Source organism: Periplaneta americana, chromosome 3 (genome assembly GCF_040183065.1).
Source record: "Periplaneta americana isolate PAMFEO1 chromosome 3, P.americana_PAMFEO1_priV1, whole genome shotgun sequence".
NCBI lineage: Eukaryota > Metazoa > Arthropoda > Insecta > Blattodea > Blattidae > Periplaneta > Periplaneta americana.
Genome location: NC_091119.1, coordinates 116,564,227 through 116,587,961, shown reverse-complemented (window position 1 = coordinate 116,587,961; position 23,735 = coordinate 116,564,227). Strand labels below are relative to the sequence as shown.

The following is a 23,735-nucleotide window of genomic DNA, read 5'->3' as shown; positions in this document are numbered from 1 at the left end:
AGTGTCCAGGATTTATACACATTTTTTTAAATAGAAAAGCTAAGAATACGTACAATTCTTTACAGAGAGATCGACAGTAAGCCTGCATTGAATACTTTCATCACGTAATTATAGGCATCAAGCACACCAAAGGATTTTCAGCTAAGCACAAGATGATCAGAAAAAAAGAATTACCTGTACGATTTCCAAGTAGGCTACAGATATAATCTGCTCAATAAGTACGAAGGTGATTTGAATAACAATTTCTTGGTGGTAATGTTCCAAGTCGTTCAACTGTTCATCCATCCATTTCAGCTGATGCAGATATTTCACAGGGATCGGTGATTGGATCGATATTACGTAACTTATATGAGCCTTCAGAGCAGAAGTAGTGTAAGTCAAAAATGGGTAATGAGGGTTAAAGTAAAGATTCTGTAAAATACAGCGCAAAGTAGCAATTAATATTCAATTTATTTAAACTATTAGTAGTCAGTGGATAGCACGAAGGACATATTAATTGCTACTTTGCACTGTATTTTACAGAATTTTTACTTTAAACATCATTACCCAATTTTGACTTACACCACTTCTGCTCTAAACGGCTCATATGCAGCTGTCATATCCCAAGTATGCTTGAAGCTCAAATAGCAGAATATACGGTTGATATTGTCCTAAACATTTCTCACAGGAATCCGCTGTAAGTAATGAATAGACTTAAAGAACATGTCAGTGAAATAATAAGGCAGTATCGGTACTAAAAGGGTGCATTTCTGCGAACATTAAAAAAAAAACTCATACAGCATGTTTTGCAGTGCCCTTCATGAAGCAATTCCTCGCCTAAGACAAAAAAATAGAGACCTAATTTATCAAAATAATGTTTAGTAGGCTAGCTAGGTGTTATTTTGGATCAGAAATTTCTGTGACATTTTCATATACAAATTACAAAGGGAAGAGCAATTATAAGAATAATACAATCATTTTCCATTGCTAAAGTCTGGTGCTTGAAGTATCATTAGTTTAGGGTGACTAGACGTCCTGTTTTTAGCGGGATTGTCTTTTTTTCAGCCTTTTGTCCCATCCCGAGAAAAGTATGCCTGGGATGCCAAATGTCCCGTTTTTTAAATGGCATCCCATTTCCCTAAACTATTGTTAAAATATTTCTTTTTCTTTTATTTTATTTAATAATCACGTAAAACAGTGGTTAATTTTATACTGTTTCCATCAGACGTTACAGTAATGATAGATTAAGATGACCTATTTAGTCAAGTGAATCATGTGAAGAACATACATATATGGAGAAAAACTTAGACATTGGAAGGCGTGTGATGTTAAAATTACAGAGAGGTGGACTCAAACAAAATTATGAAAGACAAATACATTAGTTTTACAAATATAATTCAAATTGTAAGTTTTGAGTTAGGAATACCTGATACCAATGCATTATGAGAAAGAGTGTTTTCATTGATGAATTCAATTTGGTCTGACGAAAGGAATCAGTTTTCAGTTAAAGTATAAAGGCCATTTCAAAAATGTGTCTTGCATGGACTTCTAAGCTTCTTGAAGGAAAGGCCAATACTTCTAGAGAAAATTCACTCCTCAAAGAAATATGATGCAGATAGTAGCCTACAGTTAATCTTCATGGAGAATGTTAAAATATTAAAAGGTAATATGAGGCAAAAAATGTTGTTACTAGTATGAAATAAGTTCAGAATATAGTGACATGTAGGCTATATGATGTAAGATCCAATTAACCTGAAGTATTTTTAAACGGATAAGTTAACCTAATTAACCCAGTTGCAATATAAAAAATTGTCAACAATGACTTAAGCCAAGTAACTTATGCATGTTACCGGTACTTTATTATGTACTTGCATAATTATTATAGCCTACTTATTGTAAACAGTTAGTATTTATTACTTGTAAATAAAACTGGACCTTATTGCTCACTGACATCATATGAACACAAATAGGCCTAATAATGAATGTTTAGATAAAATGTTGATTTATGTAAACTTTAATAAGTATCCCGTTTTTTATTTTGGAAATCTGGTCACCCTACTTTAGTTCTTCCAATCATAACATATGCTGCTCATGTATGGGATATGCGAGACTCTTTTCATTACAATCATAATTGTATATTTCTACAGAGTAGATTCACAGTACCGGTAATCTAGAAATGCCTTATACATGTGACACTCCGAAGAAAGAAGTCAAAACTTTTGTGCTAGACTTGACTTATGTTCAGACACATTTGTGAATAGTCTTGAAAATTACAATGAACTTGACTTTCCTAGGTCCAGGATGCCAGAATTTTTCATACGATTGTACTCTTGTGTATGTAGTGGGTTTCTAGTTAGCTGCCACCTTTTTCTTGTTCTTTCCTTTTCTATGATAAGCTGCCTTATGTTTGGAGGTATGACACACACTTCAGGTATTTACCTAGAAGCTGTTTTAATTGGTGCTGTTAGAGAATGTGTGAAAATCTCAGCATGTACCTCTGATTCTTGCTGTAAGGTGATCCTTGGATGTTCACACAAATCTTTTAAATATTCCATGAATATGAACCAATTAATTACTTTAGTATGATCAAGTCATTGGTGGCCTTGCTTTTGCAAGATTTAAAGTGATTATAACAGGTTTATGATCTGATGAGAAGTCCTCTGTTACTCTTATTCATATAATTGGTGCCAATTGTGAGTATTAGAATCCAATTCTATAGTTCCACCTCTTGGCATTGTGAGGTGTGAATGCCAAGCTACATTTTTAGCATTAAAGTCTCCTGCAAATAAGAATTTTTGTCCAACTGTCAGTAATAAATCAAAATCATCTGCTAGTAAAGCTTTTGATGGTGAACAATATAGAACCAAATACCGGTACTATATTTTCTTGTTGGAATGGTATGTATAGAAATGTCCCTTCCACATTTCTGAATTGTGATGTATTAATTCGCTTATGACAAATTCCTCTTAATGATAATAGCACTACATCCATAGAATCATTTGTTGTTTCGATACACAGAAAGTCAGTTAAGTTTACAGTAAGTGAGTTTCTTTTGAGAAGCATTGATTCAAAACGCATTTTCTCCACTCTCAGAGAAATTTTTGATTTGAAGCATATTTTTGTACTTCATAATGTGGGATATCGAATACATAAACATGTTATTTTCAAATCGTAATATGATATGGAAAACAGCAGACTCGTTCAGAAAGAATTATCTCTGTCAATGTGTTCGGATCAAAGCACAAATTCTTATTACCGGTACCAGAGGGCTTGTTTCCTCCTTGCACATGCGTGATGGAAGTCTGCCATTGCATATTACTACCAACGAGTTATATAACACGTTGATTACTACTGACAATGAGTCATTCACTCTGCACTGTTAAGTATTTATTATTATTTTATTGCAACATACAATAGAAAATAAATACATGTTATGCACAAACACACATCCGTTTGAGCAAGTTCATGTTCAGAAGTGGTTCCTATAAATAACTATTTTGTATTAAATGGAATATAACAAAGATTCATTAAAATTATAAAACCAATACAATTATTACAAACAGGGATAATTACAAAGATAAAAGTAGAGAGTCAAATCAAGACCAGAATATAATATGTTGGAATTCATAAATAATGTATTGAAATTAAGCAAAAAAGGACATGAATATTTATTAAATTTGCTAAATAATTTGCTTTTTTTTCTTACATTTATTAAAATCAAAATAACCTAGGTCAAGACTTATTCCAAAATAGAGTTACATAACTTTGGCCTGTAACTATGGGTCTGATTTATTCCAGTGGCTGTGTAACATTTAGGTTCACTTAAAGGACATGTTAAATTTCTTCTGATAGAATGAACATGTATTTTTTTATATTTGTGACGATTTTTATGAAGAATATCAAGTATTTGAGCAGTTCTTAAAAAAAAATGCAAGGGATGAGTGACATGCGGAAAGTGTTTTTGACAAAATCCCAGCATTATAATGTGCAATGGGTTCAAAATGGAACCAACATTCTGCTGTGATGACCCAACTAAAACTTATTCAACTATCTTGAATCGAGGTGTGAGAATTGAGACTATTCCTACAGTAGTGCCAAACATACCATTGCATAGTAAGGTTTCTTATCTTTAACAAGGGAAAGGGATATAAGAGAGCTGCGGAAAAAACGACTCCGTGATAATTGGATGGAGCTAGAAGAGTTAAAACTATTCACTAATATTCTGCTTCAAGAGAACGAAAGTGATAGATCCTTAATTCCAGACACTGTGGATGATTTCTCTTCAGTGTGACTATCTCTATGAAGAGGAAGGCCTTAATCAAATTTAAGAAGTGCAATGCCCATTGCTTATTTTGTATATTTTAAGACCCTTGTAAAGTTTTGATAAGGAGTCCAAAAACGCTTTTTCAGTTCAGGTTGGCCTATATCAAACAAAACTCTTCATTTTCCTTTAACTAGTGTTGTGTTATTTGTTGATTTGGATGAAAATGAAAATTACGCAATAGATTTTGTTTCAGAAAGAAATTTCTCCATCTAGTGGGATCAAACTAATTTCTCACACATAGGTATAGGCTATTTCTCAAATTTCTACCGAAATTGGTAAACTTTTGATATCATTAATTTTCTATATACATTACCGATTAGTTTCTTTCCATGCTCCATAAGTTATTTTATATTTTTTGTGTTGCAGCTTCAAGTTATTTACAAAAACTTGATTACTGCAAACCTAATAAACATAACATAACCTTTGTATATGGAGTATGAAGGGAACTTCATGATTTGATGTGGAATGTGCACGCAGTGCCAGATTTAGGTGTAGGCAACCTAGGCAGTTTTTTTTTTTTTACAGTGAAATTTGCTTTTAAAATATTTGTTAGTAAATCTTTTCTGAAGTTTGTTCTTGAACACCTTGTGGAAGTCAGATATTGTTTTGTTATCGTATTGTCATGGCCGTGGCGAGAATAAAAGAAATTGTGCAGCTGCATAGTTATATTGTAATGCCAGTATCACATTATACAATGTAACTGCTTGTATAAACAAGAATGCATTCATCTTGAATCTTGCATACCGGTACACTACTTTTAACACTTAAATATAAATGATTGATTAAATGGCAAACTTACTAGTGTTAATTATATAAGCACGTGTGGCTCTGATGATGGTGTACAGTATACACTGAAACAGCTGTAAGCCACACGAGCTTATATAATTAGCACTAGTAAGTTTGCCATTTAATCAATCATTAAGAATGCATTGTTGAAAATCAAATTAGATGTGTTTATTCTATTATTGCTATGAATAGTAACCCGAACTCTCAGTTACATTTCCAATAAAATATATCGCCAACAATACTATTTAATCACTTTCCAGCATGTGCACTATATAATTCGATAGGAAAGGTTTATTCCGCAAGGAGTTGGAGCTTATTTTTCAATTTACTTTATACCTCATATCGAAGTAAGAAGTACTCATAATTATTCCACCAACAAAACCAATGCTAAAAACTAAATCACAGCTTGCCTTTCATATATCAATTTTGTTTCAACAATGAATAAGTTTGAATATACAGGGTCCAGCATTTGGTTCTGGCGAGTTTCAATATGCTGTTGTAAAGGGACTATAAGGTTTAAAAATTAAGGAATAACACAGTATGTAACTTCAATAATGAAATTTATTGGAATGTTTTAATTTTTTTTTAATTACATATTTCAAGTGATCCCCTTGATATCTTATGACCTGTTGTAATCTTACACGAAAATTGTTCATGATACTTTGCAATAAACCTGGGATTTCGTTGATTTCTTGCACTTCAGCCTGTATCCTGTTCTTCAGATAGTGTGGTCAGGTTTCCAACAATGTGACCTCCACGATCTCCATATTTCAACCCAGCCGACTTTTGGTTGTGGGGTTCCCTTAAAGAACGTATTTTCCTGACACATCCAACAAACCTACTGCAACTGAAAGATGCCATCTCGCAAGAAATTGCCAATATTCCAAGACATTATCTGCAAAATGCTGTACATGGTGTCGCAGACAGAATGCTGTACGTTGAACAAGAGAACGGCGGACATCTTCCCAATGTTTTGTAAACTCCGTTGTTTGTCCAACACTGTGATGTTTTTGTTTTTTCCCTATCTCAAATATTATAATATTTATAGCAGTTTATTGTTTGAACTGACTTTTGAAATACCCTATACAACAAAACAAAACTCGCTTGTCCTCTGATCATGCATAGTGCCTCAGTATCTGTACGACAAAAATTTTTTCTGAGACTACATTCCTACATTTGGACAATTTAAATCAATAAGTTCGCTTAAATGATCAACAGATTTTATCACGGTATGACTAATCACAAAACCGCCAACTGAATTTCAACTTTTGTTAATGAATTAGCAACTGAAAATACATTTTAAAGTTTAGATTGGAAGATGAAAGAAGCTGAATTTTGTTTGTATTTTGATGAATCTGCATGTTGTGCCCTTGGTTCCACTCGACACTGTACTTTTCTCACTTTCCCATTGCAATTATACAAAATATTAATAATATCGCAGAAAGAAATATTACAAAATGCAGTGTGAAAGGGGCAATGATGGACTCATTGTTTATAGCCATTTTATCTTGTAAATAATTAAACACAAAATAAAAATTAATAGCTTTTTTTAATTGATTTATTTTATCTAGCGTCTGAGTGAGATGAAGGTGATAATGCCAGCGAAATGAATACAGGATCACACGCCGAAATCTAACCCAGCATTTGCTCTTAATCGGTTGAGAGAAAACCCTGGAAAAAAAACATCAACCAATTAACTTGTACCAACAAAATTTGAACCCATACCAATATGGCATCACTTATGAGGCAACTAGGCCAGGAGATATTGAGGTAGGGTGGCCAGTCCTTTTCCCCTCCATTGCACACATCGCCGATTAGCTACATATTACACTAATCAGGCTTCAGATGTATATAAACAATATTGTTCTTACTCTGTCACAATCGCCAAGTGAGATGTACTGCCTGATGATCGTGTGGTTGTTGTTTTCTAATGCCAGGCATTTGACAATAAAGTCATTTGACCTCTTGCACTCCAATATTTTTCAAAGATATTGTCATGGTTAGCCACTGACACACAGATTTTGAGATGTTCTGAATCCATTTCCGGATCTGAGTTGCACAGTGGACAGTTAGGAGACTGATATATTCCAATTCTATGCAAATGCTTGGCCAAACAGTCATGGCCTGTTGCCAATCTAAATGCAGCTACAGACGATTTGCGTGGTAAATCGGGAATCAACTGTGGATTATGATGCAGAGAGTTCCATTTTTTCCCTTGGGATTGTGTTATCAAATTTTGTTTGTTGAAGTCTAAGTATGTAGGTTTAATAAATCTTTTCACAGAGTAATACGTAGATTTAGTAACAGGTCTGTAAGTAGCAGTGCTGCCCTTCTTTGCTGAAGCATCCGCATTCTCGTTTCCCAGGATTCCACAATGGGATGGTATCCATTGGAATACAATTCTTTTATTGAGTGTTATTAGTTGAGAGAGCATTTTATTTATTTCTGCTATTTGAGATGAAGGTGTGTGTCTAGAGACTATTGATAGAATAGCTGCTTTGGAGTCTGACAATATAACTGCATTTTTAAATTTATTGATTTGGCAGAGAAGATTCCTGAGACTTTCACTTATTGCAGTGATTTCTCCATCAAAACTTGTTGTTCCATATCCACGAGATCTATAAAGTGAGAAGAGACAGCACGTAACACCTGCACCTGCATCTTGTTCCCTGGAGACCAAGGAACCATCGGTGTATAAATGAAGCCAATTTTGTGGAGGGTACCTAATATTAATTGTCTCTAAAGACAACTATTTCATTATTTCAGTGTTTACTTCTGATTTCAGTATTTCTTCTGTTAAATTTAGATTATAAGTTACTCTATATTTAATAGTGTTAAAGGGTTTGATTTAATTTGTAAGTTTTCTTTTAAATTCGGGACGTTGATTTTCTGTTTTAATTCCTGAACCATGGATATGAAACTTTTTTGAGTTTTTAATCTACGGAGAGGACTGTATGAATGCCAATTGTTTCCTGGTAATCTGATAAGTTTTTCATATCGAATCAATGCTTTTTCTTCTATTATCATTTTGATGCTGTTAATATTAGTGAGGAATCTCATAGAATCTATTGGAGTTGTTTTGATTCCACCAGTGATGAGCCTGAGAGCTTGGTTTTGAACACGTTCTATTTCGTTTATGAAAGGTGAAGTAATTAAAATTTCTCCACAGTATGTCAACACTGGCTGTATAAACATTTTGTATGTAGTGTTCAAAGTATTTATAGAGCAACCCCATTTCTTTCCTGCTAGTCTTTTCAGAAGAGAGAACCTTTTACGAGCTTTTTCAGAAATATATTTCAAATGGTTGTTCCATGTTAACTTACTGTCGAAAATAATTCCAAGATATTTGGATTCATAAGTCCTAGGGAGGTGTTGGCCATTGTATTGGATATTGAATTCTCTTTCTTTTTTACCAAGTGAAAATATTTGTTAGTTACTTTTGCTTAAATTGAGTGTCATCAAATTTGATGTATTCCATTCACATAGTTGATTTAGAGCTTTAAGAGCAGAATTTTGAATTTTGTCTCTATGTCTGTGAGATCCGGAAGTCCACAAAACTATATCATCTGCAAATAGTGCTGTTTTTCATGTTTCATTCCTCTAATAGAGAGGGTAAGTCATTTATATAAATATTGAATAAAGTTGTGCTGAGGACAGCGCCCTGGGCTAGAGCTCGATATGTTTGTCTGTAACTAGAAAGTGAGCTATTGAATTTAGTAGCAATGAATCTTTGACTAAGGAATCCTGATATCCATCTGAACATATTGCTGGAGATACCTAATTTCTGGACTTTTAATAATAATTTATTTCTCCAAACAGAGTCATATGCTAATTGAAAGTCAATAAATATTGCCAAGGTATCTTCTTTTTTGTTAAAACTGTCTTTTATTTCTTGGCCGAGGCATATGACTTGTTCATTAGTAGAGTGTAGTTGTCGAAAGTCAGCTTGTCTTGGTGATAAAAGATTTTGAGATTCTAAATACCAAATTAATCTGTTGGAGATCATTGACTCCATTGTTTTTGCTATCATGCTTAATAGTGCTATTGGTCGATAAGTATTAACATCATGAGCAGGTTTCCCTTTTCTGTGAATTGGTACAGTGATTGCTTTCTTCCAAGCTGCAGGAATTGAGGTGTTCCATGATAAATTGAAAATGGATAAAAATACAGATTTGGCTTTTTCCCCCAAATGTTTCAAAAATTCTGAATGAATGTTGTCAGGACCAGGAGATTTCTTGTTTTTTAAATTTTGTATAGCTATGCTTAATTCTTTGGAAGTAAAATTTTGATGGAATATTTTAGGTTTTGTGATATTGTTTTTATTATATTTATGTAATTCTCTTTTGATAAATTTGTCAGTTTTTTTGATATTGGGATGTAATCTGTGAGAGTTTGAGTAGTGTTTATTAAATGCATTTGCTATATCTCTACTATCTGTTAGTGTTTTGTTATTATTGAGACGGTTCCTCGTATAGGATAAGGAGGTTTCATCAGATTAGTATTTCGTGTTAATATTCTTATATGGATAGGAAGCGTGGACGTGTAAGAAAGGTCCAGAATGTGAGGCGGAAGTAACAGGTGGGCAGGAAGGCCGAAGCGACGCTACGCGGACAGGAAACATGTGTCCAGGCGTGGAGTTGACCGATGAGGGAATGTGTGGACTTTGCCTGCGGGTGGTCAGCAAGATGACGCCAAGCCAGGTTCGAAAAAGAGATGATCTGGTATATGTCAGAGAATTGTCAGAAAACATCGGAAGTAGGGGAGGACCTAGTTAACGAGCAATTTTTGAAGAGCGCGTCTTAAGTGACGTAAGAGTAATTATGGCCAATCAGGATTCGTAATAGAGACACGTGATTTATTGATGGAAGGGCGAAATTGTATGTTTGGTGGTTGCAAGTAGAGGGTAGATTTGGCAGATAGACAGAAGGCATATAGAACGCGTACGGAGAAGACGCACTCCACATATTCTCGGCGAACCTAACTCGGAAGGATAACAAGTTACGGACTTAGAATTTTTTAGTGGGTTTAGTAAGAAGTCGTGTGTTGTATCATTATTATAAGTCTGAATTCTTTTCTCATCATTATTATTACATTAAGAATAAATTGTCATCACGTTATCAACTCTCCGTTATATTACTGGTGTTTTATAGTACAAAATATATATAATTACGTGAACTCAGAAATTAGTCTACCAACTTGTAGGAAGTGAGAGCAGTATATTATAAACTTGGACGCGCATTTCTGCTAATCTGAAACGAACACTTAATAATAATAAACGTTCTCATAGTTCTTATCAACAACTTCTGGTGTGCGCCTACATCATTTCAATCTACGAGCACGTCATCAAACCCCATGTCCCAACCGTTTTGCAGCTGACCTGGGAAATCTCATACTCTACCGGAGTAATCTCGAGGAGGCTGGCGCCCAAATTAATTAGTGTACATCTTTAATTATCGACATCAACGTGCCTCCTTGAGCTACTTTCCATATACGACGGAGCTGGCAGCCGAGGGCAACGACGACCGACGACCGCCGCAGATTCTGGCGCCCCAACGTGGTCCGACCGCCGCATTATGAATAATAGGTTGCCTAATATTTTCCTGTGTATTGGAAATATTCTTCAGAAATTTATGTTTTAGCAATATCGGTTGTGTAATTAATATTTTCAATAAATTTATTAAAACTGTTCTTTTTTGCTTTTATGATTGCTTTTTTAAGAATGGCAGTCTTCCTCCTCCAATCTTGAGTATCTTCTGGTGTTTTGCTATGTTCTGCTTTGATTCTTGCTTTATCTCTATCTTGTTTCAATAAATTCAGGTTTTCTGTCCAGAATGGGGTGTATTTTTTTGGTTTGCCTCGTGGGATGTGCTTTTTTGCAATTTTAAGAATAGATTTACAGAAATATTTGTTCAGTCTATCTGAGTTTGTATTTTCCATTAGTGGTGTGTTGAGCTTGAGGTGTTCGTCTAGTTCTGTAGTAAATAGTTTCCAATCCGCTTTCTTAAAATTCCATGTTGTTTTGTTATTGTAGCGTTCTTTTCTTCGGTTTTGGTGGAGATGGACAGAAGTAATGATGACTCTATGGCCAGATCCGGGGTCTTCAATTATTTTTTTCTTTGTTTCGTGATGGATATCTGATGTTACCAGTAATAAGTCTGGATTTGTGCCAGAATCTGAATAATGTATGAAAGTAGGGGGAATCTTCTTTTCTATAGGCGAGTTCTGCGGTTGTAGTATTTAGGAGGTCCATGATCATTTTTCCAGGTTGATTTACATTATTGTAGCCCCAATGTAGTGAAGTGAACCAGGTACAAATGAAGTGCACTGGTAGCAATCTAAACATGGGGGCATGAGATAGTTACTCTGCCTGCCATTAAAAATTCACTTCACTAAATCCCCAAGGTAAAAAAAAAAAACTCTATAAAAAAACCAATGTTGGGAGTGGGCATAAAAGTCACCAATTATGATAGTTTTAGGTTGTATATCAAACAAAGTTAGATCAAGGGGATTATTAGGTGGGTTAAAGGCACTGTAAATTTTGAAATGTTGTTGATTTTTCCATACTTCAATTCTTATTAGTTCTAATTTGTCTTGATTATCCATTTCTTTTATGATTTGGAAATTTGTAATTAATTTCTTTGATATACCTGCGAGAATTCCACTACTGATCTGTCTACCTTTGGGTAACAGTTTCATTCTAAAACCTTTAAATTCAAAATATTTTAATTGGTCAGCATTAAGGTTTGCTTCTTGAATAATGAAGATATCTACATTATTATCTGAAAGTATTTTGGCTAGTTCAGTCTTCTTAGCTGATGTTATACCACCAGCATTCCATTGTAAGATGTTTAGTTGATTCTGTACCATTAAAGTAGTCCCCGCCTGGAGATCCGATTATACCAAATTCGGTCATTAATTCATCAAGCTGATAATAGTGTGCATATTAGCCTAGAATGATCTAGGATATTAGCCAGAATCTCAAACAGAGGTACATGTTTACGTGTTACATTTACTCCGTTATTTGCGACACATTTTGAAATCTGGCGACTTTTATTCAGATTCTGCAGTTTTTCGAGAGGATATTGGCGGGTTTCCATTTTTCTGAGTTGGCGACACTGGTCTGGATCGTGCAGGTCAGGAGAGTCTGAATCTGAGAGTTTGTTCATTGATAAAATTATATATTTATCGATGGTTTGTTGCTGTAGAAGAGAGGTTATGAAGAACATATTTTGTTATGTCTGCCTAGTGAATGTGTAATTGTAACAACAAACTAATCGCCACACATAATTTAAGATGGAGAACCAAGAAAAAGATAAACGAGTTTTCTTCACAAACGAGGATTGGGACAAGTTGGCGTTATATCTCATAGGAAACAACGCGAGGTACCGAGAAAATATTATAATACCCAGGATTATGGGACCCATTAAAATAAAGACAAGAGAGGAAAAAATTATCGAGGGAGCTGTAGAGAGTTGTGCTTTTAAAACAGTTATGAGTTGTGTTTTAGGTAAGTGTCCCAGGTAAGTTGTTTTATTAAACTAGTTCGATAGGAATTCCGACCTTGTGCACACAAAATAAATTATTGGCACTGAAAAGTGTCTTTTCGTAAGCATGATGATGCGCATTCGACAAACGCAGACAAATCTGCTCTTTTTAGTATACTAAGATATAATTATCAGTGAGGAATCCGTATACTGAAATTTTCCCGCAATATTTATTATATTGTTATGTATACCAGAAAATTATGGAGATATATTTGAACTATAGCAGGATAAGTATTCTGAGAACATGCCAAAACACTGTGTCTTTATTGGAATTTAAAGAAATAAAATAAATTTATTTTATTAAAATTGCTTTCAGGTTATGGTCTTGGTGCTGCTATTGGTTTGTTCTCAGCAAGTGTCAATCCTTCTGTTGCTATTGGAGACACAAAACAACCAACAGCAAGGGAAGTCTTACGGGAGATGAAGGGAACTATGGTTAGTTATGCAAAAAACTTTGCAATGGTTGGTGCTGTTTTTTCAGCAGTGGAGTGCACTATTGAATCGGTTGGTAAATCACTATATTTTCTTTCTGCTTAAATTATATGATTTATTTCCATATATGCATTAAACTATAGTATTTGTGTGTGTGTGCGCGCGCGTGAGTGAGTGTGTGTGTGTGTGCGTGAGTTTTTTTAAGGGAAGAGATGGAAATGGAAGCCCATTTTTGAAAACTTGTTTATTTAAATTTGTAGTATAGAATATTACACTTTTCGCATTTAACTTAAATTTTTTAATGTAACTAATGTAATGATTTCGGGCTTGTTGCATTTGCCAATTCAGTTTCAGGGCTTTTTACATTTTTCAGTATCGTGGAAAGTCTGACTGGCGTAATGGAACATATGCAGGCGGTGTTACTGGTGGTATAATAGGACTGAGAGGTAATTTGTAATTATATATATATATTATACTGATATTACTTAATCCCCTTATTATCCCTTTATGAATTAAAGTTTATTTATTGAAAGAAACCTATACCTATAAAATCTCTTAGCAAAAAATATACTAACACATTTTACTGTAAGTGATATGTAGGTAAATATACTACTGTTTGTGAAAAGTGCAACACCCATAAAGCATGACCCGAACGACTCCAAACTCGGGAGATGTGTAGAACAGCGTATCACCAATAATTGATTACGTTTCCAGAGAGATGACATACACATAGGCCCAACAGTGATGTCTCTTGTGTCACCAGCAAGGTCAGTGTTATGCCTTGCTCAGTCAGTGTAGAGCTTCCAAACGAAATGCAAACGTGAAAGCTAGTGCAGGTATTCCCCGTCGACGTGGAAGGGCGCAATATCAGCACATGAGTGAGTTCGAACAGGGCAGAATGGTTGGTCTCCGGGAAGCATGTTTGTCATACCATGATATTTCGGCTCGTACAGGGCATGCTGCTACAACAGTGATGCATGTGTGGAACCAGTGGATAGAAGAGGGTCGTACCCAGAGACAAGCAGGTATTGGACCACATAATGTGACCACAGCACGGGATAACCATGAAGTTCTGTATTATTCTTCTTCTTTTATTCTTCTTCTTCTTCTTCTTCTTATTCTTCTTCTTGAGGTCTTACACATTTCATTTACATGACAAAATATTTTCACAGTAGGCCTACCTACTTGTTCCACATGAGAAACCTATGTGTATCATAAGCCCCATTGTTGTATTTATGAGCATGATTGCTATCAACAAATACTCCTCAAAAACGAGTTTCTGCAATGTGACTGGAAGTTAATTATAGAAATACAGTATACAATCCCTATTCGCTGGCCTTGAATGCTGCTCTGTACTACTGTGGCACACGCTCCCTCTAGCATTCATATTACAAGTTGATTAATCATGTTCTAGACTGCCAAATTTTCAATATCAACTCCACCTGCCGACACATGTTTATTCTTTTGGACTCCACTGTAAATATAGATATAATTATGTAATTCGTCTGATCTATATAATTTATTTTTGGTCTCACTTATTATTGCAATATCTACCTGAGATAGTGATAATTCTTTTTCTAATATGTCTAATTTATGGGGAAGGCCTCTTACATTTCATGTGGCTGTTTTATCTTTGTCTGTTTCTCTAATCGTTTATTCTTAGAATTTGCTGAGGTTGTCATCAAAGGATCTGTCCAGCTATTTCTTTTGGGGAGTTTTCTTTCGTCTTCTTCTTCTTCTTCTTCGGGGCCATAGGCAAGCACTGCAGCCTTAGGCTTATTGTGCAACCTCCATATGTTGGAATGATTGTATAAGTCCTTAGGATCGCTTCTTTCAAGCGCATGATTCACTGCATGGTGTCATTGTATCGATTCAGCCACAGCATCCAGTTCTGACTGGAGACCTGATCCCCTGCCTGCTTGTGAAGTTATTTTGCAGTCTCCTCAGATCGATAGCATCTGTTCACAATTCATGTGCCTGAATTGGCTGCATCCTCAACGAGAAGAACATGTTGCCATCGATTCCACGACACACCAAGGCGCCATCTATCCAAGGGAGCTACATTCCCCTGGTCACCTTAAGTCCTCTTATTAAAGCCCCATCGACTTTGCTGGATATGTGCAGCTCCCGCAGACAGATGCCACCATGCCCTCCTGGTCGACTTGTAAACAATTGACATGATTAATGAAAATGATACTAATGAAGGCGAAATGAGTCTGAGATCCAACGCCAAAAAGGTACCCAGCAATTCTGCTTCGAGTGGTTGAGGAAAACCCTCAGGAACTGGACTCCTTGTAGGTCCATAGGTCCTTACTACCATAGTTATTTGAACTACTCACAGTTCGGTAGAAACACCCATCTGCCACCTGGGGGACTAGCCTGATAGTGGCTACAAGGTCCATCACACTAAATGCATGTTACTAAATTAATAATACACCGCACCAAGTGGAGGACTTTCGTCACAGCCCTATGTTCCAGTGGGGGCAACAGGAATTAAATGAAAAATGAAATAAAATTAATAATAGCTGCTTTTGAATTTGGACAGGAAAGTTTGACTGCTATAACAAAGATACGTGTTTAAAGTTGAATCATTGTCGTCATTATTAGAAGTAATTAATAATAATAATGTGATATCATTTTCGTACAGGTATAATACATTTTATACATATGCTTGCATTGCAAAAATATATAAATACCATACTAAAATATTTCATATTAATAATACTAACACCTATTCTTATTGTTGCAAAATATTTTCTATCCATCACTTTTCACGAATTCGGTGGGTTCAGTTGTTCGCCTTTACTTTATTTGTTGACAGAAAAGACAACATACTTACTTAGAAATGGCTTTTAAGGAATCCGGAGGGTCATTGCCACCTTCACATAAACTTGCCATTGGTCCCTATCCTGAGCAAGATTAATCCAGTCTCTAGCATCATAACCCACCTCCCTCAAATGTATTTTTATATTATCTTCCCATATATGTCTCGGCCTCCCCAAAGGTCTTTTTTCCTCCAGCCTCTCAACTAACACTCTATATGCATTTCTGGATTCGCTCATACATGCTACATGCACTGCCCATCTCAAATGTCTAGATTTAGTATTCCTAATTATGTCAGGTGAAGAATACAATGTGTGCAGTTCTGCATTATGTAAATTTCTCCATTTTCCTGTAACTTCATCTCTCTTAGCCCCAAATATTTTCCTAAGCACCTTATTCTCGAACATTCAGCCTCTGTTCCTCCCTCAAAGTGCGAGTCCAAGTTACATAACCATACAGAACAACCAGTAATGTAACTGGTTTATATATTTTCTAACTTTCAGCTTTTTTGAGAGCAGACTGGATGACAAAAGCTTCTCAACCGAATAATAACAGGCATTTCCCATATTTATTCTGCATTTAATTTCCTCCTGAGTGTAATTTATATATGTTACTGTTGCAAGGTATTTGAACTTTTCCATCTTTTAAAAGGATAAATTTATAATTTTTATATTTCCATTTCATACTATGTTCTGGTCACGAGACAGTCATATACTTTGTTTTGAAAAGCTTTATAACTGCTTTTTACGAACTTGAGTCCTTATTTTCCCTAATAGTTTGTGGATTTTCTCCTAACATATTCATGTTATCCATATAGACAAGCAGCCGATGTACCCCATTCAATTCCAAACCTTCTCTGTTATCCTGGACTTACCTAATGGCATATTCTAGAGCAAAGTTAAAAAGTAAAGGTGATAGTGCATCTCCTTGCTTTAGCCTGCAATGATTTTAATTAATTGAACTAGTTTTTTGGGAATATCAAATTCAATAAGAATATTACATGAAACTTGAAAAGACTTCATATTTCAATAAACAGTTCTTCCATTTTAATGCAGTTACAAAATACGGTACTGCATTCTTACAACAGTATTTTTAAAACTTGATGTATTAAGTTGCAGACATAGAGGATGATGATGATGATATGATGATGGATAATAATAATACTTTCAACTGATATTTCATATGGAACCATGCCATATGGGACATCTGACTCCTTGCCCCGCTGTAGTCGGCGCCAATGATGATACAGTGATAGGCTAATAAATATTTTGAAAAAAAAAAATCCTGCATGATTTTCTAGGGATCATGCCCCATGTTTCAACTCTTTGATAGCACTTTTTCATTCCTTTGAATGCTAAGAGATGTGCTGACTCTTAATGAATATTTTTGTATTTTGCTTCATATTAGTTATATGTTTCTTTTCTGTTGCAGCTGGCATCAAAGCTGGAATATTTGGAGCAGCAGGCTTTGCAGTGTTCTCAACCATCATAGACTATTATATGCATTTTTAATGTAATGGCGTGATCATTAACTTCACATATATTTAAATAAACTATACCAGCAAACCCTCTATTGATATTGATGAAGTGTAATATACAATAATACAGCTATATGACTGCTTTTTACGAACTTGAGTCAGCAATCCATCACATATTTTTCGTCAGATAATGTTATTGTTAATGTTTTGAGTAAGATACTATGTTCTAAACATCTTTGTGATAGGGGTGGTAAACAATTAGCCTCTGGTTGCAGTGGAGACCTTTTGGCTTCTCCTCTATGAAGGAAAAAGAAAACAGACCAATATTGTGGAATTCTTGTGGTAATATATAGATACACTTTTAGGGATAATAAGCGTCTGTGATAGACAACAGACACAACAAAGAATTTCGTATCTATGAATGGATGGGTAGAAACAGGTAATGCTTGAAAATAACAGTGTTATAAGTTTATAACCATCTATGATTGTACACACAGACCTGATTATGGAAGATGAAACCAGTTGTACTGTAATATTATTTACATTAATTACTATTGTATGGACTTTTTTTCTTTTACAATGAATGTAGATTGAAGTAACAGACTCAGTTCTGTAAGTTATTTTAATATCAATATTAAATGGAAGACACTATTGTCTTAATTTAAGTTGATATTGTCAAGTGCTTCCTGACAAATATTCCAAAATGTATATTCTAAGAAACAAGTGTATCATTGTTTTAAGAAATTTGCAACAACGTAACATTACTCCTTGACTCATGGGAAATTTTTTTCTCGCATTATCCAGGATGTTTTCGCGTATTTACTCATATTTATGGAAAATTAATATATTAACTATGTAGTAAAGAAAAAGAAATAATAATAATTGGAAAGCATCTGACCTCAATAACATTCCTGGTTCAACAAATTCAATTATGTATATATTATGGTCAATGAATTTTGTATAATCTATTGAAAAGTCCACAACATAAACCATGGTTTATAACTGAAGGGATGTCCATCGCTGTGGAGTAATGGTTAGCCTGCCTGACCATGAAACAAGTGGGCCCGGTTCAAATTCTGGTTGGGACAAATTACATGGTTGGGGTTTTTTCCACCACTCGAAGCAGAATTGCTGAGTAACTTTCGGCGTTGGACCTCAGACTCATTTCGCCTTCAGTAGTGTAATTTTATTAATCATTACAGGTTGACCAGGAGGACATGGCAGATGTGATTCCAGGATTCATTGTATTAAAATATTCCCTACCATCACACGAAAAATCTGCACTCATTTTGTGGACATTCTGTATATTAAGGAAAATAACTTCATGGCAGAACAGCACAAAGAGTTCTGAACGTGAGACCACTGATATAAAGATAAAGTAATCACTGGTTAAATAGTGATAGAAAAATATACAAACAGAAAAATTTAGGCCCAATTGTATAAATCTCCCTGACTAAAGATCAACTTTGATCGAAGATCGAAAAGTGAACCGAGTTCAGACACTTCTTCTATTGTATAAAACTTTCCTGCGATCAAATTACCTTGGTTCAAATGCAATCTAAGTTCACGTGAAAAGGATTTGGCAACATCGCATAAACAGGTGAAAAACGTGATGCGCGGACAGGTTTGTTCAGTGTTGCCAATCTAGCGACTTTAACTCTTTTTCAACGACAATTTCTTTTAACTTTTATATTGCTTAAATAGGAATTTAGCGACCTTTTTAGCACCCCATAGTGACAAAATTTAATCTTTCTTTGTCGATAATGAGAAATCTAGCGACTTTACAACTACCGTACACTCTGTTGGAGACACTGGTTTTTTTGTGCAATGTAAGTAATGGCGGACAATAAGAAGAAGGTTACTGTTCTCCGAGTTATCATGTTATGGTGTTTGATACTGCTAAACATAATAAAGCTTTATAAAACGACAATTTTCGTTTAGTAATACAGTTAATTGAAAATTTATGAATGTACCTATCATATCCGTTAATAATTAATGGTTGTTATAAACATAATATAATTATAGGTTATGTTATTTGATACTGCTGAACACGATAGAGCCTTATAAAATATAAGATTGTTTGTGTATTAAGGCAAGAAATTGAAAGAAATATATATAAATGTACCTATCATATCTATTAATATTAATAATAGATATTTTATTTGCACAAACCGTCACTCGTATATTTCAAACAGAAAAGAAATAACTGAACTTGGATCATCTAACTTAATCGGAGAAATTTCTTCAGTCAAAGTTGACTTTAGTTTGAGACAAATTAATCTCAGATTAGACTTTATACAACACAAAATTCCAAGTTCAGCTGAAACAAGGATCAATTTAACCTCTGATCTAAGATTAAATGGTTTATACAATCAGGCCTTAGTGTGACAGGTTACAATGAAAAAGAACTTTACTGTGACATATTGTCAGTGGCATTTCGTGACCTTAAATTTGTCTGAGGCTAATTTAAAAAAAGTATATATATGCGCGAAATTAAAATTAAAACTCATTACTCAGAAAATTATCTCACTTTTGCTTGAATAAAAACTCGACTTGCCCATTCTTCTGTTCAGTGAACTTCTTGAGAACCTTATTGTTAGAAATAGAAACTTTATTGGTGGAAGTGTAGTTTCTTTTCTATGGAAAGCACTGACACCACACTTAATCTGTTAATCTGTCTTGTTCCATGCTGTTTCTTAAACACATTTCCACTCTCTTTAGTGTACGGAAACACCTTCGGATTTAGATTAATATTTTTACTGTTTCCGAAAATGTATCCTCTAAGTTATTGTCTCTAAAAAAAAAAAAGAAATGAGGCACTGTGGTTTAATTTATGTCCTTAAATTCTTCACTGTGGTAAAGAATGCGAAGTTAAATCTTTACTTTTTATTTTTCTATAAAAGTACAATACTTAGAACAACTGCATAAATCTTCGGGGAATTGCAATTGAATTTAGCAAGGTCTACTATGCCGAAGCACTCTAAATATTCTAGTACCAAATCTTCCTTTGGCTTGGTTGGTGATAGTGTTACAACACTCGACAAGACAAGCTATGTTATTTGTCTTTCTTTTTCTCTTCTTGAGAGCATTTAATGTCTCAGTGTCTTCAACGTGCATATAGGTAAGCTTTTCCCTGATGTCAGCAATAGCACTACAGAAGTTCTGAAGATGTCCCCTTATGGACACCACTGTTGTGATTTTATTCTGCAATATGTTGTAAAACATGTCAATCAGTGATATTATTAGGTTCAGAGTTTTCAGGAAAAAAAGAAATTCATCTTCAAGATAGCTCATTAATGCACTTGATTCCTTTACTGACAATGAATCCCACCCACAATAATTTTATATTGTTTCAAAACATTCTATGAATGCTTGCTAGTAAATCTGTTCTCGTACTTGATACAAAGAAAAAAAAGCAGAGAATGCTGACATTAAAAAAATTTCTTCTTTGTATGATAACTTACTAGAAGATACTTGTTGCATTATAGTATCAAGTTGGTGTGCGTAGCAGTGTATATAGTGAGCAAAGAAGAGAATATGTCTTTACTAATTTCTGAACTCCATTTTGTGAACCCTGCATAACAGAAGCACAAACTTAAGCTTGGGACACAACTTGTTTTTCAGGTTATATGGTTCTAATGCTTTTAGAACACAGCGCAAAATCCATACAGCAAGTTTATCATTTAATTTCACAAAGCTTTGAAAATGCTCTACTACTCTGAATTCTGAAAAAATGGAGAACAATGATTAGCTATGTCGTTAGAAAAATCTGTGGTCTCATCATCCTGCTGATAGTAACATGGCATTATAAATGTCCACCTGAAGATCCTCTCTATACAAATAACAATACAGTAAAAGCGCGATATAGCATGGTTCAATTTACTGCGAATTCATATTTAATGCGGGGAAGATATGTCCCCAGTAAAAACATAAAATATACAATACATTTAATGGAAATCAATCTTTAAAAAAAACCACTGTAAAAGATAATACTGCATAGAGCATTTCTGCAATATAACGTGCAAAAAACGAAGGCCACTGAGCTTAAGTTTCGTCCAAGGCTACTTGAGTTCTATTGTGTCGCATAGAATGATCAACAAGATTCTTAAAGTATAAAACACTTGCAAAAATTCAGTAATGTAATGATTAAAGTTGATCATCCACCTGTTAATATTCTATAAAAAACTCAAGACACAATCACGATCTTTCAATGCTCACTGGAGAAGAGAAAACCAGGATTTACTGCTAATGGAAACAGAAACCACTACTTTGTTTTAATTGTTTGTTGTTTGGTGTGAGTGACCTGAAGCACCTTTTGCAAAGAATTAAGACCCATGATTCTCACATTATAAACTCACTTAAATTTAATTTGTATGGCAAGGTGGATGTACGATCACAGATATATGAGGGACATAGGATTGCAGTTGCTCATCACAATGAACTCGTTCCTTAAAAATAGACAAAATTTAGGTAGAATAATCGACTGTTCGAAATTTTATGGTCATCATGAAATTGCTCTTTGAGGCCATGAGGAATACGAAGACTTGCTAAACAGAGAAGTGTTTTTACATTTTGTAAATAAAATAACAAAAATAAATTGTTGCTTGAATAAACATCTGAAAGACTCAAAAGTGTCTAAATGCATGTCAACCACAATTCAGAACGAATTACTTGAATATACACACACACACACACGTATATAGTAAAAGCTTGATATAGCACGGTTGTTGGGGTACATATTCTACCTCCATGTTATAGCTGAACCACGATATATCGGAAGTGATTATAGTCCATGTGTTAAGGAAATGAAAAATCACATGGAGATGGTAAAGCCGGTAATTTAATGCACTATAACTCTATACATGAATTTAATACATACTGTAATATAAACTAGACACTCACCAGTTATGCAGTTTATTCCATGAAACTTGTTATTGTATTGTTTTTTAGAAATAGTTCACTTCACTCTTTATATATAATAAACTATCCTGATTTTACACTGACTTAAAAAGTTCGTAAGTTTCGTCTGTGCATATTGTTTTGTGTTAGCAAGATGGAAGAGACAATCACTGTTTGGTTAACTTTGTCTTTTCAATCAAGACATTACATTATTTAGATGAGACATTACTTCAGTAACACTTGGAATATTGTCTTTCTCTTCTACAACATTTTCATCACTGCCATCTTCATCATCGTTTTTTTCATTTTCACCATTATTTTCATTCCATACAACATTTATGATATCTTCATCGGTTACACATTCTGAAACTGACTCGCTCCTGTCAATTTCAAAATGCATTCATGACTTGTTAAGGCACAAATTGTTTCCCATTATGCCTGCAAAATTCCTTGGAATGCAGTTTTACAACTCCGAAGAAAAGGTCATTGTCCACTAAAGGCTGTGCATATATACCTGCTGGTGCATATTTTGAAAGAATTAAATATTGATCCAATTTTAGAGAAAATTAAAAATTATAGACAGAAATGGAAATCTCGTATACTCAGGATGCCTATAACAAGGATACCACACCAAGCACTAAATTACCGCCCTTTAGGAACAAGATCTTTGGGCCGTCTGCTGAAATGATAAATGAGACCATAACAGGCCACCAGGCTCAATACATGATAGGAAGATGAAGAAAAATCCTCTCCGCATCGGGGATCGAATCCAGGACCCTCAGTTCTACGCACTGTTCATTACACTGAGCTACACCGAGGCTCAGTTCGCAGTACCAATCGAATCTTATTCAAAGTACATCTCCTTTGACCCTCAGCGTAGCTCATGATAGAGCACTCAGTGCATAGACATCGATCCCTGGCTCTGGAGCGAATTTTTCTCTGTCACTAACAAATTATGACCATAACAGAGAATTCTGTACGACCAAAAAATGAATAATCCTTACATAAATTAATCACTTAACAGTGCAAACAAACTGTGGAGTCCAGGCTGCACAAGTCACTTATATGAGTGCACTTCTTGCATGATGACATAATTATGTCGAACATAGAGTAAGACCACACAGGGAAAAAACCAAACGAGAAAGATTCGATCCAGTGCTGTGGATTGAGTCTCGGCATAGCTCAGTGGTAGAGCACCCAGTGCTAGAACTGGGGGACCTGGATTCGATTCCCGAGCGAATTTTTCTCCGTCATTAATAATAAAAAAAATATTTTCCACATTGAGTTATGTAAAGATCTATGTAAGATCAACTCTGAAAGCAGAATGTATCAATAGCCCAGCAATATTGCATGTACACAAGCAGTTACTAAATCCATAGATATTGAGGTCATGGAAGACTTCAATTCTACTGCCATTTGTTGGGACACTTTTGCATTGGGCAACAAGGGAAGACTGCAGTCAGTCATACTG

General features: G+C 34.8%; 1 protein-coding gene across 1 annotated transcript; it reads left to right on the top strand.

Annotated features, from left to right (window-relative positions):
- The first annotated feature begins 12,186 nt into the window (after positions 1–12,186).
- On the top strand, positions 12,187–18,035 carry LOC138696409 (mitochondrial import inner membrane translocase subunit Tim22). Its single transcript, XM_069821347.1, has 4 exons — positions 12,187–12,596; positions 12,950–13,137; positions 13,439–13,511; positions 17,320–18,035. The coding sequence occupies exons 1-4, from the start codon at positions 12,383–12,385 to the stop codon at positions 17,397–17,399; spliced, it is 555 nt and encodes a 184-aa protein (XP_069677448.1). The 5' UTR covers positions 12,187–12,382; the 3' UTR covers positions 17,400–18,035.
- Positions 18,036–23,735: the final 5,700 nt, after the last annotated feature.

Coding starts and splice junctions, on each gene's coding strand:
- LOC138696409 (XM_069821347.1), top strand. CDS start 12,383: ATGGAGAACCAAGAAAAAGATAAACGAGTTTTCTTCACAAACGAGGAT. Junction 13,138..13,438: donor TGGAGTGCACTATTGAATCG/GTTGGTAAATCA, acceptor TACATTTTTCAG/TATCGTGGAAAGTCTGACTG. Junction 13,512..17,319: donor TGGTATAATAGGACTGAGAG/GTAATTTGTAAT, acceptor TTTCTGTTGCAG/CTGGCATCAAAGCTGGAATA.